The sequence below is a fragment of the Balaenoptera borealis genome (genome assembly GCF_965194805.1).
Source record: "Balaenoptera borealis genome assembly, chromosome: 3".
NCBI lineage: Eukaryota > Metazoa > Chordata > Mammalia > Artiodactyla > Balaenopteridae > Balaenoptera > Balaenoptera borealis.
Window position 1 is genome coordinate 30939117 of NC_138866.1, and position 19231 is coordinate 30958347.

A 19231-nucleotide genomic window follows, 5' to 3' on the forward strand; every position below is an offset into this window, starting at 1 on the left:
AGGAACCTGCGGACCGGTCAGCGGCGGCCAATGGGAAGGCAGGATGGCGTGGGGGCGGGCCCGGGAGCCGTGAAGCCCCGCCTCCTCGGGTCCGCAGGGCTGGGGCGGAGCCAGGTCCGCGTCAGGTGGTCCTGGGCGTGCGGACGGCGCAGGGGGCGGGGCGCGGCGCAGAGCGGTGAGCGGCGGCCGGCTGGCGGCACCGGGCCCCAGCTGCGCGAGCAGGTACCCGCGGCAGAGGTGGCCAGGCCGCCCCAGGGGGCGAGCGCGAAGGCGGGGGCTCCGGCCCGCTGCGCCCCCATGCTGCGGTGAGCACTACGCGCTCCGCGCACTTGTAGCCGCGCCGCGCCGAGCCAGCCCCAGCCCCAGCCCTAGCGAGCCGACTCTCCCCGCCCAGCCAGCCCGGCCCCTACCTGCGGCCGCCGTCAGGGGAGGGGGGTCCCCCCAGCTCTGCGGAGCCGCATGAACAATAGGCGGCGGCGGCTCCTGCGGGCGGCAGCAGCCCCGCACCCTATGGATCGGCCGCTCCATGGAGCCCTCCAGAGCGCTTCTCGGCTGCCTGGCGAGCGCCGCCGCTGCAGCCCCGCCGGGGGAGGATGGAGCGGGGGCCGGGGCCGAGGAGGAGGAGGAAGAGGAGGAGGAGGCGGCGGCGGCGGTCCCCAGGGAGCTGGGCTCCGACGCGCCGCTGCCCTACTGGACGGCCGTGTTCGAGTACGAGGCGGTGGGCGAGGACGAGCTGACCCTGCGGCTGGGCGACGTGGTGGAGGTGCTGTCCAAGGACTCGCAGGTGTCCGGCGACGAGGGCTGGTGGACCGGGCAGCTGAACCAGCGGGTGGGCATCTTCCCCAGCAACTACGTGACCCCGCGCAGCGCCTTCTCCAGCCGCTGCCAGCCGGGCGGCGAAGACCCCAGTTGCTACCCGCCCATTCAGTGTAAGGCGAAGGCGGGGCCCGGGAGCTCGGCGGGGAGCGCGGGGGGGTGGGGTTATGATGGAGGCCTTGGGGTTGTCGCAGGGGGAGGGGAGCCCTCCTCGAGGGTTAGCTTGGGTGGGCAATGATTGACCTGGGGGTGGGTGTGTGTGCTCGCGCTCGGGCTGCAGGGGCTTTGGTGGGTGCAATCAGTAAGATAGACATGCCGCAGGCCTCGCCTGGAACCTCGGGCGCTTGGGCTTCTTCACCTTCACCCGACCACCTCAGCAGCAGCTCCTGATTCCACATCTTGAAGCCCCAGCAGGAGAATCTTCCCAGCCCCAACTTCCCCGCCCCTCCACCCGCAATCTGGAAGGATTTTAGGCAAGCTGGTGGTTTCTGTCATAACATTAGTCCCCAAATCAGGGACCTTCCCGACCTCTTCTACCGCCTGTCCCCGCCCCTGAAAGGCATTTGCTTTAAAGGAGATGGGGGTGTCTCCTGCAGGGCTGGGCTGGCTCACAAGTCCCGGAAGCCTATGTGAACTCAAGGCTGAAGTGTCTTTGAAATACCGTGTTGATTTCTTGGATCCTAATCTTGTATTTCAAAAGTGGTCCCTTGAGGAGTCTCACCAAATAATGTGCTATAAGAAGAGTGAGTGTGTGTGTGTGTGTGTGTGTGTGTGTGTGTGTGTGTGTAGGGGCAGGTGATGAGTGGAGAAATGATTAGCAAGGGAAAAGTATGTCATTCCCCCATGAGAGATCAGGAGCACAAGGTATAGTGGCTAAATCCCAGGGCCTTGACACCCAGACAATATATTTTCTCCTTTCTTCTCACCCTAGATCCTTGCCTATATTTGGTATTTGCCAAATCTCAGGGGAACCATGCCCAGGGGTCCCTCCCAGGGCCTTTCTTCTAGTGTCCTGGTTTTCACTAGTTTTCCAGGAGCTCCACTTTTCCACACCCTGAAATGAAATTTTCTTTGTTTTTTCAAAGGAGTTAAATTGCCGTTAGAATCCTTTAATCAGTGATGCTAGGTGGTTTTAGAAGAAAGATGTAAATATCTCCCGGTGCAGTTTACACTATTTTGTATTTGAGGGTTTCTGTAATTTCTTTCCTGTTAAAAAAGTATTGTTAATTCACTTATATCATTATTTATTCCATATTTTGTATACTTTGTCTCTTAGCTGATTTAAAAAAATCATTACCAAGGGCCAACTTTAAACATTTAATTTAAAAATTTTATTTGTAACAGTCATTTTTCTGGTCCTGTAACTTATTTTCACCTGAACAATTATATTATATCTTAAGATGTTTATTAAATACCATTTATTAATATCAAAATCATAACCTCTTGTTTTTCTACTGTCCTTTTTTTTAATTGGTGTTTTGACTGTCAAATTGATGTTCAAATGTTTAATTTCCTTTGTTTCTCTCTCCCTCTTATTCAGTTTAAAACTTCCTGCTTCTACAGTTAATCTTTATAATACCTGCAGGTGACAAATTAAATTGTTTCTAGGTGTTACATCTTTTTGGCGTTAGTGCTGGAAAGATCAAGGCTAAGGGTCCTAGCAGATAATGTCTCAAATAGTGTTGAAGATGAACTTGGTCACATACCGGAAGAGATGTTGGCCTGGCATGTTAGAAAACAGTGTAGTTTTAAACATGTCAGACTTTGAGGGTCTTTGTGGGTGAGGTTTGGTGATTTTTTTTTTTTTTCCCCCCCAGAGACAGCTAATATCAGAGTAGAAGAGCTCTGTGAGGTTCATGAGCAGGAGCTGAGTTTCTTTTTTTTTTTTTTTTTAATATTTATTGATTGATTGATTGATTGATTGCTGTGTTGAGTCTTCGTTTCTGTGCGAGGGCTTTCTCTAGTTGCGGCAAGCGGGGGCCACTCTTCATCGCGGTGCGCGGGCCTCTCACTATCGTGGCCTCTCTTGTTGCGGAGCACAGGCTCCAGACGCGCAGGCTCAGTAGTTGTGGCGCACGGGCCCAGCTGCTCCGCGGCACGTGGGATCTTCCCAGACCAGGGCTCGAACCCGTGTCTCCTGCATTGGCAGGCAGATTCTCAACTGCTGCGCCACCAGGGAAGCCCAGGAGCTGAGTTTCTTTAATATCTTATGCTCCCTGCTGTCAGAGCAGTCAGGAGTGAATGTGACTTAGGTTGGAAGAACCCATATGCACAGAAAGCCAGAAAGGTCTACACTGAGCCACTTTAGAAGCTTTTTCTCCATTGGGTGCCCAGGACTTCACCCTGACTGTAACAAAAGTTACCTTGGATAGAGTAGATTCTGATATCTAAAACTCAGGTGATGAGAAAGTAGGAAGTACCTTGTACTTATTGAAAGAATTGACTTGAACAACAGCATTTGAAGGTCTTGCTAAGTTATTTTATTTAGCCACACTGAATTCTGATCTTGACTGGAATTAATTTTTGATAACTCAGAAAATTTACCTCTAGTCAAAAACCAATTAGAGTGCCTAGTGAAAGAAAGATACTGTGTTAAATACCAGGGGATAAAGAAATGAGAAGATGAGGAGGTACTTAGAAGTCACACGTGAGGGAAATTGGTGATGTAAACATATAATTTCAGTGCAGTGCTTTGCTCAAGGAAGTTGGTGATCTGATAAAGGGCCTCTGGTCTGTATGCTGTGTCCAGTGGTTCAGTTAGTGTCACTCAGAAAATAAAGGTGATTGTTGACCTTGTCTCCAAAGACTTAGAATGAAATTGAGCCTCTGACAACTTTTCCCCAGTTACTTTTTTCAACTTCCTCTCTGGGACATGAATTTTGATATTAGATTGTGAATAGAAGACACAAAGTGAAGTAATAATGTTCAGTTTACTTTCAAATACTGCTTTTCAAAGTGAAACTTCTGTTTCAAACTTTAATCAAAACAGAAGAGGGGGAAATTACTAAATCTTGTGACAAAGAAAGCATATAAGAGTGATACTATAAATCATCTAACATTTATAGAGTGCTTTTATCCTCTCCAGTGTAGGTATTAGAGTTTAGCTCTGCACGGGGCTGACAAATATAAATAACCCAGGAGCTTGCTCATCTTCTTTATTTTAGTGAAAGATGGAAAATGTAAAGTTCCAAATGTATCATCTTCAGAGATATATAACCCTAGGTATTAAAAAAAAGCTGCTCTTACAGGAGAGTTGTGTCTGTTTTCAAGCAGGGCATAAATTAAGGATATTACTAATTTACATTTCTTTTTCTTGCCTTCACTAGCAATATAAGGATGTATTTTCAGATGTACTTAAGATTTTTAAATGAGTGAGGTATGTACCATTCACTTGCCCCAAACTCACCAGAATGTGCCTGTATGTTTAGTTTCCAAGGATACAGTTGAGAGGGAATAACATCTTGACTCCAAGACTGAAAGAAATAAGGTTTTGCTCCTGATATTCCTGGAAATATTCTTCCACAGAAACTGAAAAATGTGCTGTATGAGACTTGACCTGATTCTTACTTACAACCAGGTCTTGACTGGGGCAGGGAAAGGGAGGAGAGCCCCACATCCTCGCAGCTGCAGTGAAGATCTAGTTTCTATCCAAAGGGACTTCTTAGCAGGGAGAGGAAAAGAAAGGACCCTCCCCACATCCCCCACTGTTTTGTCTTCTGTCTGCTTGTAAGCTGTGTTCTATACTTTTCCTGAAGGCTGGTCATAATATTTCCTCGACGAAATAGCAAGAACCTGAGAGTTTATGTTCTACCCAGAGAGAGATCATTGCTTCGCCTTCCCCACAGAGGTTTTCTATCTTCTGTGAAATACCATTGGAGGAGCTGTCCTTTCAGCACCCTGGTTCAGAATCACATCTTTTAAATCCTCATATGTTTAAATAAATATCTAACACCTCCTGTGTGTTCACAGCTATGCTTCAGACCAGAGGAAAGAAGAGGGTGGGTACAAGAGAAAATACAACAGTTAATTCCCTTAAGGAGAATTCAGATATTCAGTTGAGGAAATAAGGTATGTAAATGCACATTTATTAAAAAGGCACACATCTTTTCATCAGTGAAAAATCTGGCAGAAAGAACGAGTGTTTCTTCCGTCTATGACCACAGGGACTCCTAGGATAACTTACAGTTTTCTCCAAGAGGGTTTCTAATCTCTCTTTGGCATTGGCATATTTTTCTCATTCATATAGATGAGATAAGGCAAGAATTAGTAATTGGTCAGGATTCATTTTAGGACCCAGAAACACTCAAGCTATTTTAAGCAGAAAATGATTTAGCACAAGAAGTTAGTTGCTTATAGATTTTTTGGAAGGTTGGGGAGAAGGGGCTCTCAGCTGGACCTAGAGGACCAACTCCCAGAACATTGCAGACCTGGCCCACCAGGCAAGCTGCTGCTTCTCTAACTGAGAAGGTACAGAATCAGGAGTTGCCACTGAAGCTGTTGACTTCTCAAACACCCTGTCGTAGTTGGTGTCCGATGAGGTGACTGCTTGGCCTGGCAACATTCCTTTCCACATCCACAGAGCTAACTGGACATTGACATGCTATTGCAGGAAAAACCCCACTTCTCCACAGCCATGCTTGCCAGGAGAAGCAGCAAGGAGATGGTCTCCATCTCACTTCTGCCTTCTGAATCTTGTGCATCTCATTGGCTAACCAGCACTCTGTCAAGGAGTCTGGAAAATGTACTTTTTTAGCTTTCTGACCTCTGTATACTGAAAGGTATGCTGGAGGATTGTAGAATGGATGTTGATTGCTAGTCTGAAGGACCTGCCACACCATTTATTCTTCAGAAACAGTGCTAGATGAGGTGATAATCTTTTGTATACCTAAAGGCAGTCCAACTAACTTTTCCTAAGAGTTTCCTTTGTGCAGACTGCTGGGTGCATTACAAAATACAAATGAATATTAGCCCTAGACAGGATAGAAGTGCTATAACTAAGCAAAAACAGAGTTATGAGCACCACCAGCATCTGAATGGAGAATGAAGGCGTCATGGAGCTGGCTGAGAATGGAAGAGAACAGTCAGCGGTGGGCAGTTCCTCTTCAGGTCTTGCCAAGAGTTCAGAAATATATCTTTGTGTTCTTAGTTTTTTAGCAAAGTGTGACTATTCTCTGTATTTGTTTCAGGAGGTCCAATTCAATTTCTTCCCCCCAGATCTGAGTTTGGTTTATTTCATACTGAGATAGATTTTTTTCCCTCATTTTACTTCCTTGTCTATTGGTCACCAGCTGAATATTTGGCATTGATAAAGGACAGTGGTGAGTAAGGCAGACAGGATCCGCCCTTGTGCATCTCGCAGTCTAGCAGGACGATAGGCGTTGAACAAGTGATTATAACCTTGTTGAGTCTTGCCAAATAGAGACTGCTATGGAAGTGCTTGACTCGGGCCTGACCTCGTTTAGTCGGGGGGTTAGGAAAAGTTCCTCTGTTAGATTGATGGTTAAGCTGAGACCTGAGGGATGCCCATGAGTCAGCTAGGTAAAGACAAAGAAAGAGACTGAGAAGACAGAGAACAGGGTTTTGATGAGAGAAACATGAGATAGCACTTTGCTCCTATAGCAGCACCATATCTGGCCCAAGATTTATAATCACTGGTGGTTATTATTACCTATCCATGGAAGCCTTTCTAAGCAGAGCTAAAGATAGAATCAAGTACCGTAGATTCGACCTCTGGATTTGGGATGGGGAATGAGTGGTTGGGTGTGATACTGGAAATCTCAGGGGTGGACCTGTGGCCCAGGTGAGTGCTGGGGTAAGTTGTTGCCTAGGAGACTCCTTTCTCGAGCATCTTAGTCACCAGGTCTTGGTAGAACCAAGTTTTGAAGATCTCCCAATTTCCTCCGTACTTTGTCCTCCTGTCATCATGGCTGCTGAGGTTCAGACCCTTGTGCTTGTGCTGCTGGGTTACTGCAGTGGCCTCTGTTTGCTGTTATATTCCACATGGCTGCCAGAGTTGGTTTCCTTTCTAAGTCACAAGACTGACAACACTCTCCTTCTTAAAGATACATGACTCCTACCATTTACAGTGTGAAGTTTAAGCCCCTCAGAATGGCTTCAACAACATTTCATGACCTGGCTGAACCCAGCAAGGCTTTGAGCCTCATCTACCCTAATGCTTATAATCCAGCTGCCCTGGACTCCCTGAAGTTCCTGATAGGCCATATACTCTCATGGCCTATGTTCTTTTTTTTCCTTTTATTGAAGTATAGTTGATTTACAATGTTGTCTGCTGTACAACACAGTGACTCAGTTATACATATATATTCTTTTTCATATTCTTTTCCATGATGGTTTATCACAGGATACTGAATATAGTTCCCTGTGCTATACAGCAGGACCTTGTTGTTTATCCATCCTATATATACTAGTTTGCATCTGCTAATCCCAAACTCCCGATCCTTCCCTTCCCCCACCCTCTGCTTGGCAACCACAAGTCTGTTCTCTGTATCTGTGAGTGTTTTTGTTTCATAGATGTGTTCATTTCTGTCGCATTTTAGATTCCACATATAAGTGACATCATATGGTATTTGTCTTTCTCTGTCTGACTTACTTCACTTACGGTGATAATCTCTAGGTCCATCCACGTTGCTGTAAATGGCATTATTTCATTTTTATGGCTGAGTAGTATTCCATTGTGTATATATATATATATATATATATATATCACATCTTTTTTTTTCAGCTAAATGCTATTTGTTTTTTTTTAAATTTTTTTGGAGTATAGTTGATTTACAATGTTGTGTTTGTTTCTGCTGTACAGCAGAGTGAATCAGTTACACGTATACATATATCCACTCTTTTTTAGATTCTTTTCCCATGTAGGTCATTACAGAGTATTGAGAAGAGTTCCCTGTGCTATACAGTAGGTCCTAATTAGTTATCTATTTTATATATAGTAGTGTGTATATGTATCACATCTTCTTTATCCATTCACCTGTCGATGGACATTTAGGTTGTTTCCATGTCTTGGCTGTAGTGAATGTACTCCGTGCCCCACGGTTCTTGCTCATGACCTTCCCTCTACCTGGATTGTCCTTCTCCACCCTGATCTTCATTGCCTGATTAGATCCCTCCCACTCATTCTTTAGGGCCCATTTCAAATATTTCCTTCCTTGAGAATACCTTCCCCACTCGCCCTCTTAATCACTGTCCCGTGGTGGGAATTAGTGACTTTCCTCATCTTTGGATCATACTGCTGCTAAAGTGGTTTGGTTGTGTGTCTGCCATGGCACTGGATTTTATGCTTCTCACTATCTAGTATGTACACAGTAAAATGTGAATAAGTCTCATAAAAATGATCTCCCCCAATTTTCCTTTTAGTTAGAATGGTTGATCTCGGTACAAGATTCTGCATGAAGTCCAAAGTGGAAGTTATTTCATGAATATTTATTGAATGCCTACTCTGTGCTAGTCACTAAGGATAACGTAACAGAAAAAAAGTTAATCACATTTCCTGTCTTTAGGGAGTGTATAGTGAGAAGACAGAAAATCTGAGTGCACAGACAACTTGCTATGTTTACCCACCCAGATAAATGGGTGATAAAATGGTGTTTTTCACATTTTTTTTGACTTGCTTCTTTTTTTCTTTTCCTTCTCAGTGTTAGAGATTGATTTTGCGGAGCTAACCCTGGAAGAGATTATTGGCATCGGGGGCTTTGGGAAGGTCTACCGTGCTTTCTGGATAGGGGATGAGGTCGCCGTGAAAGCAGCTCGCCACGACCCGGACGAGGACATCAGCCAGACCATAGAGAATGTTCGCCAGGAGGCCAAGCTCTTCGCCATGCTGAGGCATCCCAACATCATTGCCCTTAGGGGGGTGTGTCTGAAGGAACCCAACCTCTGCTTGGTCATGGAGTTTGCTCGTGGAGGGCCTTTGAATAGAGTGTTATCTGGGAAAAGGATTCCCCCAGACATCCTGGTGAACTGGGCCGTGCAGATTGCCAGAGGGATGAACTACTTACATGATGAGGCAATTGTCCCCATCATCCACCGCGACCTTAAATCCAGCAACAGTGAGTACGGAGAGATGAGGCTGGAGGGCTTACAAGCACTTTCAGACTCAGTCCATGGCTTCGGTTGGAGTGGATTCCTCAGGAATCTTAGTGGGCAGTGAAACACCTTGCTTAAAACCAGTCCATCCTTGACTTGAGATGTAGGGGGTGGGATGAATGCCAGGAAAAATTGGTTTAGGAGGAGAAGAATGAGGCACCGGAGGGGTTTGGGATAATTCTGAGCTCTTATTAGCAGGCGTAGTTGGCAGTATGTAATTCTGATGTACTGTGCAAACAAAACATATAGATTTATTTTTCCACTTGAGGAAGGGGTGCCTGTGATCACAAAAGGGGTTTTCCTCTTCAGTGGAACAACAGGTAAAGCAAACCAATACCACCTGTTTGCATTTCTACCTAACTCCCCAACCTGAGGCCCCCACCAGAGAAGGGGTATAAGGAAGAAGAGGCATGTTGTTCAAGCTGTGAGGCCCATTCAGGTGGCCATGTCAACTTGGAGAGCACGACCTGGCTGGTAGAACTACAGCCCTCCTGGTAGCCTTGGGGTGGTATTAATTAATTGTCATAACTACCCAGTGTTTAATAGCAGGGAACTGAGAAGTAACTTTATTAAACATCTAGGACCCATAAACTGGATTGTAAAGCAAGTGTTACACATAATTAAATGGTGAGTTGGTAGAAACTTCAGTCTCTTTCCTTGGCTGAATCAGCAGGCGCTGGGAGTATGCTTCTTTTGTGTGGTAATTTAGACTTTCCCTTGCCTAAACTGCATGGTAGAGAGGATACAGTTTGCTAAATGGCATATGCTTAAAATCACGTTGAGCATCCTGTCCAGAGAGGAGGGCATTAGGACTTCGGGGCCCCAGGAACTTCACTGTCTGCATCCTTCAGCTTTGAGCCCAGAAATCCTTCAGGCTTTGTTCGGCCCCAAGCTGTTCCAGATGTGGCTTATTTTTCTGTTGATGCTATTGTGAATCTGTTAACTTTAAAAAATACGTTTTAAATTACATAGGTAGTAAGTGTTTTTGTTGTACAAAAATTAGAAAGTGTAGATAAACAAAAAGAAGAGAAAGATCACCTGTAATGTTTTCCTCCCAGTAGTATAAGCATTGCATTGAGCATATTTTTCCAGACATTTAAAAAGCATATGTGGGGGGCTTTCCTGGTGGCGCAGTGGTTGAGAGTCCGCCTGCCAATGCAGGGGACGCGGGTTCGAGCCCTGGTCTGGGAAGATCCTACATTCCGCGGAGCAACTAGGCCCGTGAGCCACAACTACTGAGCCTGCGCATCTGGAGCCTGTGCTCCGCAACAAGAGAGGCCGCGATAGTGAGAGGCCTGCGCACCGCGATGAAGAGTGGCCCCCGCTCGCCGCAACTAGAGAAAGCCCTCGCACAGAAACGAAGACCCAACACAGCCAAAAATAAATAAATAAATAAATTAACTAAAAAAAAAAAAAAAAAAAAAAAAAAAAAAAGCATATGTGAGGACTTCCCTGGCAGTCTAGTTGTTAGGACTCCATGCTTCCTTCCACTGCAGGGGGCACGGGTTCAAGCCCTGGTCAGGGAACTAAGGTACCACGTGCCTTGTGGTGTGGCCAAAAAATAAAATAAAATAAAATAAAAATAAAAAGCATATATGGCGTATATGTACACAAATATACTTTCTGGTTTACTTTACTTTTTTTTTTTTTTTTTTAAAGCTTGGTGGTATTCACATTGCTTAATTTGTGTCATGCTTTATTTATTTATTTATTTATTTATTTATTTATTTTATTTATTTATGGCTGTGTTGGGTCTTCGTTTCTGTGCGAGGGCTTTCTCTAGTTGTGGCAAGCGGGGGCCACTCTTCATCACGGTGCGCGGGCCTCTCACTATCGTGGCCTCTCTTGCTGCGGAGCACAGGCTCCAGACGCACAGGCTCAGTAGTTGTGGCTCACGGGCCTAGTTGCTCCACGGCATGTGGGATCTTCCCAGACCAGGGCTCGAACCCGTGTCCCCTGCATTGGCAGGCAGATTCTCAACCACTGCGCCACCAGGGAAGCCCGGTGACCTCCTTTTCAAAATAATTTCTGCCTAGAGATTGCTTTGGATGATGGGGTAAGAATAAGCAGATGTGTTGGTAGAAAATGTGATATAGAAGCTGAATTTTAAAATGTTTTCTTACATCCTTATCATGCTGGGAGAACTAGGCTAAGTGCACTAACCTTATGTAATTGAGCCCATTTAAAAACCTGGGCTAGGATGATTGTAAAAGTTAATAATTTCCTCTGCGAAGTTTTAAATCTGGGTGTAATTTCAAGATGTAAGTACAAGGTTTTACCTTTTGTGACTTGTGTTTGGAAGTCTAGGCTCTTGTGAAGGAAAAGCTGACGTGCCAAGGTTATGCTGTTTGCAGGAGACAGCAAGGGACCTGAATGTCATTCTGTCACCCTGGAGACAAAGCCCTGGTCCTTCTTTGGCCTTACGTGGGTTTTAGGATTGCTGAGGGGGACCTTCAAGTACAGTGTATGGTGGCAGGAGTTGGACTTACACATAAGGCAGTATTTTAAAGGACCTCATCAAGACAGTTGAGGCCCTGAAATGTCCATAGCGCCCTGGGCTGCATGGGTGGTGCTGATGTTGATGCCTGCTATAAATCTCACATGTGAGTTGGGGTGGCTCCTTGACATTGGTCTGTGGGCGGGTGTTTGCCTGGGATTGAATTTATCTGATATGAGCCCTGACAACACCATTGCTCTTACTCCATTGCTGTGTGTGCATGACTTGAAAATCATTTTAGAAATGTTATGCCGCTTGTTTGCCTCCAGTTTGAGTGTCATAACTTCTTTGTGTTTTGCAGACCTGGGGATACTGGCCAGGTTCTCTTGGTTTTTGTTAGGGGCTCCAGAGAGTTGGATTTTGATCACAGTCATGTGAGGGCAGAATTCTATGAATTATATGTGTTAGTTGACTTTGAAGCACTAGAGAAAAGAATAAGTATATAGGGGGCCTGTCTTTGTGGAAAAAGAAAGTAGTTGGTGATAAACATCTAGCTGTTACAAAAGGTTCAGTAAAAAAGTGATTTATTAAAATGTTTCATTATCCTGATGACCCACTTAAAAAAGTCATGTGCTGTTTGCCAGATGTGTATAGCATATAATATCCTACGTTCATATATCATCTGTAGTAAGTTCAGGTTTGACGCACATAACCTAAAAAAACAAAGCAAAATAACAGTGGCTAAAACAAGGTATCCATTCATTTGTCTTTGAAAAGAAGGCCGGGATGGGGTTTTAGAGCATCTCCACATGTCATCAGGGACCCAGGCTCCTGTTTTTTACTCCGTCATCCCAGTACATGGCTTGCATCTTGGGGCTGTCGTATGGTCCAAGATGGCTGGTGAAATGCCAGTTATTTGGTCCAAGTCACAAGCCTGAAGGAGCAGGAAAAGCAGAAGCACAGAAGAAGCTGCTCCTGTGGCTGAGTCGACTCCCATCAAGTTCCCAGAAGTCCAGCGCAACACATCTGCATGTGTTCAGGGGCCAGAATGGAGTCCCACAGCCATGGCTAGCGCAGGGGCCGCTGGGAGATGGAGGATTTTATTCTGGGGGGCATGGAGCCTAGCTAATAATCATGGTCTGTTACCAAGGAAGAGAGAGAACATGGCTGGTGGGGAAGCAGCTGGCAGTCTTCACGGAATCTGGGGACATGCATTGGGAGGATGTGTTATCCTAGATACTTAGCATCTTAGAGCCAAACGAGCAGGGTTAGCTAGGCCCTGGGACGTGTGGCTCAGACCCCTGATTTAACTGATGGTTTCTACTACTTTATTACAGTGCATCATTAACTTAAACATCTCTTCATGAAACTACTCACTAAAGCCCTGGCTATAAAAGTGGATTTATGTGTCTCTGCTCCTCACATTGGGGAAAACCAGCTACTTGATTGTTAGCAAAGGTGTTAGTGAAGGATGGTCTTTTAGTGGAAAGATTGTCCTTTTGGGGGTAGATACGTGGATTTCAGGATTTTGGTTTAAGGGCATTTGGCAGAATAACAGTTTAATAGGGGCCATTAAAAATAAAATTAGTATAAAAATGAGACATGTGAAAAAGCTTTGGAAAATGAAAAGCCTTACTCCAAGTGAAGGTAGTTTTATTACTTTTATTTTATTATTAAATAACTTCTTTCCTCCCCCTTAGAAAGCACAGAAGAACATAGAGCTAAACACAATGTGTGTTTTTCCATTTTTCTGGCATTTATGCATATTTGTTTTCACCCCTAAATCTTACACAGGAGACCCTAATAAGTCCATTGCTTGTAGTATGCTTTCTCCCCTCCCCACTGCCCCCGACTGCTTGATGTATTGTGACCACTTTCCTACTAAATAAATGGTCTCATTAAATAAATTTCTTATTAAATAAATGGTCTTCTACCACAACATATTTAAAGGTTTTACATTATTCCACTATTTAGATACAGTATATTAACTAAACCAAACCCCTATATAATCATCATCATCATCATCACCAAAGCCCTAAATAATAGTAATAAGAGTAATAATAATAGCAACCACCAAACCCCTATATAATAATAACAACAACAAGCAACTAATGCTTACTGAGTGCTCTCTTTAGGTCAGGCACCACTGTCTTAAGCATTTTATGCGGCTTCTCATCTGATTCTCACAGCAGCCCTGCAGAGTAAAGACTGTGAATGTCTTTCTTTTACAGGTGAGACAGTGGAGGCTCAGAGTGGGCAGCCAGTTCTCTAGGCTCTCACTGCCAGTCCTCAGACCAGATGTTGGGCCCAGGTGTGACTCCTCATGGCTGCACTGCTGCCGGCGCTCCGCAGTGGGGCAGCTAGGGTGTTTCGCCGCCCCCCTGCTTGTTTTGTGTGACCCTGTAGTGCTCTAGTTTTATATGATTAGGAATAATATTCCTCTGCGCACAGGGAGCGTCCACATTTCATTGACGTGTGATGAACTCATTCTTAATTTCGTAGCCGAAAGAGCAGAGGTGAGCGGTGAACTGTATTTGGTTTGGGACTAGCCATCCCTGCCTTCCTCTTTTCAAACGTCAACGTGAACTTCTCATGGGTCTTTGCTGCCTTATCGCCCTCTTCTTCCTCTGAAGGCATTTTCCCCTTAGGCCAAGCTGGTTTCCTCCTTCCCCTGGAATATACTGTGTACTACTTCCCGACCACTGGGCCCTCATCACACTTACTGTTGCTATGGGAATAACCTTGCTTTCAGGAGTACCCTCGCCTCATCTCTCCGCCTATCCAAACCCTACTCACTTTCCTGTGCTCAACTCAAACCTGGCCACTTCTCCTTCCCACTGACCTGTCACTGGAGTCGATGCTAAGTAGTCATTTGGTGCTAAATCTAGATGACCTGATAGTATGTAGAAGAATACTAGGGGGACAAGGGACCAGAGCCGCTAGTCCAGTGGTTGCAAGCTCAGATGCCTTCCATTCAGGGCCCATAGTCTGGGAAGCAGCTGATGTGACGCTGTAGGGCTTGGTGGGCATGATGGTGAAGTGAGTGCAGGCTCTACCCAGCACAGGCCGTTGAAGGACAGATGGAAACACTGTGCTGGCCTGCAGCCCGCTGCCCTGTTGCACCCCCTGGCCTCCTCTGTTTGTTGGCTCTGCTGTCAGGAGCATCCGCTACATCTCCAAATGGATTTTGTGTCTTTAGCTTCCAGGCACATGAATGAATGAATGAATAAACGAGTGAAGAAAGTAGCACTTGAATTGGTCTACTTGCAGGATCTCGAAGGGTAAAGATTCCCCTCGTCTTGTTGGAGGGCATCCCTCGTGCCTCACTCGCATGGAAGTTGCTCTTCATCCTCATAATCTCCAGGCCCTTGATCCTTCCTAATGTCAACCTGTTTCAGGTGCCAAGTGTGGCATTTTTTACAGGGCATTCGTTTCCAACCTCTAACGCCCCTGCCCTCCTCTTTCCCCACACCCTTCCTGGAGGCCAGGCCCGAATAACTCTCACTGGCCGATGTCTCCCCTGTGGCCTGGTGCAGGCTGCCAGGCGCTGCAGGAGCAGGCCACTCCCCCCGTCACCTGGGTCCACTGCCTGTGTGTCCCCTCCAACCTCAGCTCTCCTTTTGTTCCCAGCTGTGAATTCCCTGTGGTGCTCCTCACCACGTCCGTTCCAGTTTTGCTGAATTGTTCAATGGGGCTGATCCCCTTGCAACTGGGTGCCTGGGAGCAGCCCCCTGCCACCCGGTTCTGTGCTCGCATGTGCTTTGTGCCTTTCTCCAGCCTTCTCTCAAAGCTCCCAAGGTAAGGAAGCGGAAGACCTGCTTTCTTAAAGTGTGAGGAGGACACAGCGTCCGTCTCGCCCTTGGCGTCAGGCTGGCTCTCACGTTCCGAGCCCTGGAGTGCCCCCTGACCGGACACTGGCCACAGCCCCTGACTGCGTTTCCTGTGCAGAGTTTCTCCAGGCTGAGGGTTTGCCTGCTGTGAGGCTTGTGGAGCTCTGTGACCCACTGAATCCACGCCCTAGTGTCCTCTCTCCGGTCCACTGAGGTGGAACCCATTCCTGCCTGAGGGATGCAGCCGCTAAGGCACAGACATCCTGGCGAGGAGCCATGTGGCAGAGAGGTCTTCCCGAGACAAGAATGAGGAATAGCCATTATTTTCCTATAGGAGAATGAGATAAACTATACGACATTCCCAGGGTAGATCTAGCAGGCAGCAAAGTATCAGCCAGAGCACCCGATTCCCAGTTCTTTTCGAGAGGTGCATAAATGACTTTTTCTGTGCCTCATGAATGCATCCCCAAATGAGATACTTCCAACAGTACCTGGCTCAGGTACTGCCAAGTCTCTCTCCCCATTTCTGCTCTTCGTGGTTCTTTGCTACAAGTTCCCTTGCACAGAGAGTTGGAGGATGTCAGACATGTTTTGAGAGTTTTTCCTGGCAAAAGTGTACGAGCCCTCACTCAATGAATTAGATTTCTCCTTTGGTTACAGGAGGCTATACCTAAGGTTAGCCAGCAGGCACCAGGCATGTCCCAAAGTATCGTGTTCAGTTGATGGGTAGCATTTTCCATGAGTACAGAGACACGTTCTGCACGTCAAAATAAATACATAAGTGAATAAAGCTGAAGTGAGGCAAATAACCAGTCAGGTGACTCAGCAGGAGAAGCTGGCGAGGCCAGGAGGTCTGACCCGCGGGCTTCATTGCACCTCTCACTTCTTTAACTTTGCCTGGGAGCCTTGCCTTCCCCCTTTCGCTTGGCCGTGGCTGTCTCCTGTGCCGAGATGGTTCTCGTTTGTGTGTCATTTTGAGCGCTTGGTGTTGAGACTATAACAGGAGGCAAAACCAGACACGGTCCCTGCCCTCGAGGAGTTGCCCGTGGGGTCACGGACAAGGCCCTAAAACCAGCACGCAAATGCCCAGTGCGAGCGTGGCTCTCCAGGAGGCGATGGTGCCCTGGACAGTCCCCCTGGATTCTCTTGCCTCAGCCCTTTCCCACAGTTTGCGGGGCTGAGGGGCCCCTTCTGAGGATTCATGAGGGTAACTGCCCTCTTCATGGAACATTTGCCCTCATTCTCCCCAGCTTGCTCGGGGAAGCTGCCTACCTCTCCTTCCTCTGGTGACTCTGGGGACTTCTCTGCAGCTTACTCAGGGGCAGGGAGAAGCTTGGGGCCCTGGGCAGCATTTAGACACCTAGAAAGCCTGTGTTGGAGTTGGAGCAGAGCATTGTGTTGTGTGAAGGATCTTGGTAGGTATTTCTGGACAGTGATTGAGCCTTGAGCTTGGGAAAAACAGCCACAATGAGGGGTTGGGTTCAGGGCAAGAAGGGCTTTGCAAGGTGTACGGGCTCTGATGTCCACATGATTCTTTAGTCTCTTCCCCGTTACCTCTGTTTCCTCCGATTTGAGCCACGATTGAAAGTCAGGTAAATTATTTTGTCTTCCCTTCCCTACAATCCTCCCTGAACAAATTTGGTAACAGCTAAGTAGCGATCTCCCCTTTTCGCAGGTGGCCTTTGGCACTGTCGTCGCTCAGGGTCAAGATTTGTGCTTCGGGATCTCAAAGGAGGCAAGAGCCTGCCTGTGTCTCCTTTCGTCCATTTTCCAATTTTGGAAAATTTTCCATTCCTGACTTGGTGCTTTCCCTCATTCCCGTGAGGTAGCTCAGGGTCACTTATGGATGGGGAAACTGGGACACAGAGTGGTGACAGCGGTCTGGTTGAGGCAAGAGAAAAATGTAACTGCTTCCCCAAATCACCCATCTCTTTACCCTGGAGTCCCTGTCAGGACCCCCATCGGCTTCCTGTTGAACCACACGTATTCCTCTTATTAAGCAAGGGTCTGTACAAAATGTGTGTAGGCTCATTTTGGGGGAAGAGGGTTACAGTTTTTATTAATCTAAGACTCAGAGAAGGTTATGAAGAAAGGAGAACTTTTTAATTGGGCATCTGGGTAAGAAGAGGATGGGGGGCAGGGCACCGGCTAGGTGCTCCCAGGCACATCTGGTGATCTCTCTGGGCCTCAGATTCCTCGTCTGTGAAATGAGAGGTTTGGACGAGACGGTCCCTGAAGTCCTTCCCTCCCAGGACTGACATCACGTGACCTGAAGTGCGAACGTGTGTGTTTGGGAGTGGGTGGTGACCACACGGTCTGTCTGAATCTGTGTGTCAGGCTACAGCGCACCCAGGCTCCCCGCTTCCTGGCTTCACTGCAGGGGCCAAAGCTTCTGATGGGGAGTGTTCGCCAAGCGGTTCAGCGGGGAAACAGCTGACAGGAGCCCACAGGTGCTCCCTTCCCCCTTTGCTCCCCGAGGCGTGACAGATGGCTTTGCCGAGACAAGATGCTCCGGTCACATGAATCATGACGGGGACTCACAGTACACCGAGGGCAGCCTTCATCCTGGAAGCAGGGCGCAGTTAGTCAAATGCCACTTCTGTCCTTGGCGCTAAGCGAGGGGCATCCTGGTGTCTCAGAGCCCTGCTGCTGCTTTCCCACTCAGTTCTCTGAATCAACGTAAGCCTTTTTCAGGCGGGTTTAACCGTGTGCCTCTGTGCCCACTCACCCACAGGATAGCGGGAGGCTGTGCCTGAGCAGTGCACTGGACGTGGCCGTGAGACACAGAAACGAGGCATTAAACCTGTAGATCACGCGTCCCCTTCTCTCCTAACTTCCCCGGGATTTTTGCTCTCTGTGGGAAACTTGGAGGTTTTGATTTGAGAAGGAAGCATTTCCCCCTTAAGCTTGGCATCGGGAGCCACTGTGGTCTGACGGAAGGAACACCGGCTTGGGAGTCAGAGACTGGGATTTAAACTACTTCTTGAGTCCCTGACGTGGGGCACGCCTCTTGGAGCACCAGGATTCTCATCTGTAAAATGTGGAGAAGACAGAAGAGAGCAGTGCTGTTTTAAGATGGCATGAAATGATGTCTAGCAGGTTATCACCCAGGAACCACATCCAGTGAAGGGGCCGCCCCTTTCCCCCGCTCTTTCTATCCCTTGTTATTTTAGGTGTACACAGGGTATAGTTGGGTTTCCCTTTTTAAAGTAGTATGGGGATTTTAGGCAGCCCTGAGCTGCCTTCTCCTGAGTCAGCCAGGGGTAGTTTTATGGGTGGGCAGGTTTGTTTCAGCGGAAGCCACAGAAAGGCATCGATCCCCTGCAGCTCCTTCCTGCTGTGCGTGGGCCTCTCGTGAGAAAGGCCTGTGCCTCTTGCTCTCTCTGGACCCAGCCTTAACTCGCAGTGCTCGGCCCCCTGAGAGATGCTGCCTCCTCTTGTTATGGCCTTTGGCCTGATTGCATGGGACAGCTGGCCAGTTTTATGGCTCTGCTGGCCTCTCAGCTGATAATTAAAATGCTTTTGCCCCAGGAGGAAGGCAATATATTTCTGTCGCTCCGTTGTCTGCTGCCAGGGTCAAAGAGAATTCCCTTTCTCATATCCCCCTCCTGGGTTCCCCGAATCAACTTAGCATTCTTGTGGCACAGTCTCTTTTAAGACTCTGGAATATTCAGAGATTTTATTTTGAGTATTATTGTCTTTTTTTGGAAGGAGAATGGAGTGTGATTGTCTCTTTTCTTTCTCTGTATTGCAGCTTTATTTCCAAATCTGGGTGTGCCCAGCCCTTAAAAGCTTCTCAAGAAATGTTTGTAGTTTTGATCATCACAGATTCCAGCCCTGTGCCTTTTCCCATGCATGAACCCCCTTGCCTCCCGGTGTCCCCCAGAGCTCCAAACAATGCCAAAACTCTCCTCCTTTAGAGCCCACACTTGAGTTGTAAACCCCCTTTTCCGCTGGAGATGAACCCACGTGAGCTCTGGGTGACATGGCGTTTGAGTCCTGGCTCTGTTGCTAGCTGGGACCTTCAGAAAAGGATGTA

At 47.2% G+C, this 19231-nt stretch overlaps 1 protein-coding gene across 3 annotated transcripts in view; it reads left to right on the forward strand.

The window, feature by feature from the left end:
• The first annotated feature begins 34 nt into the window (after positions 1-34).
• Positions 35-19231, forward strand: part of MAP3K9 (mitogen-activated protein kinase kinase kinase 9) — an 81139-nt gene continuing 61942 nt past the window's right edge. For 2 of the 3 annotated variants that reach the window (XM_082384320.1, XM_082384322.1), the window contains exons 1-2: positions 35-929; positions 8475-8888. In XM_082384320.1, the coding sequence (XP_082240446.1) occupies positions 527-929; positions 8475-8888 (817 nt within the window). In that variant the 5' untranslated portion in view covers positions 35-526. The remainder of the gene's footprint in view (positions 930-8474; positions 8889-19231) is intronic. The other variant, XM_082384321.1, reaches the window with a different exon arrangement.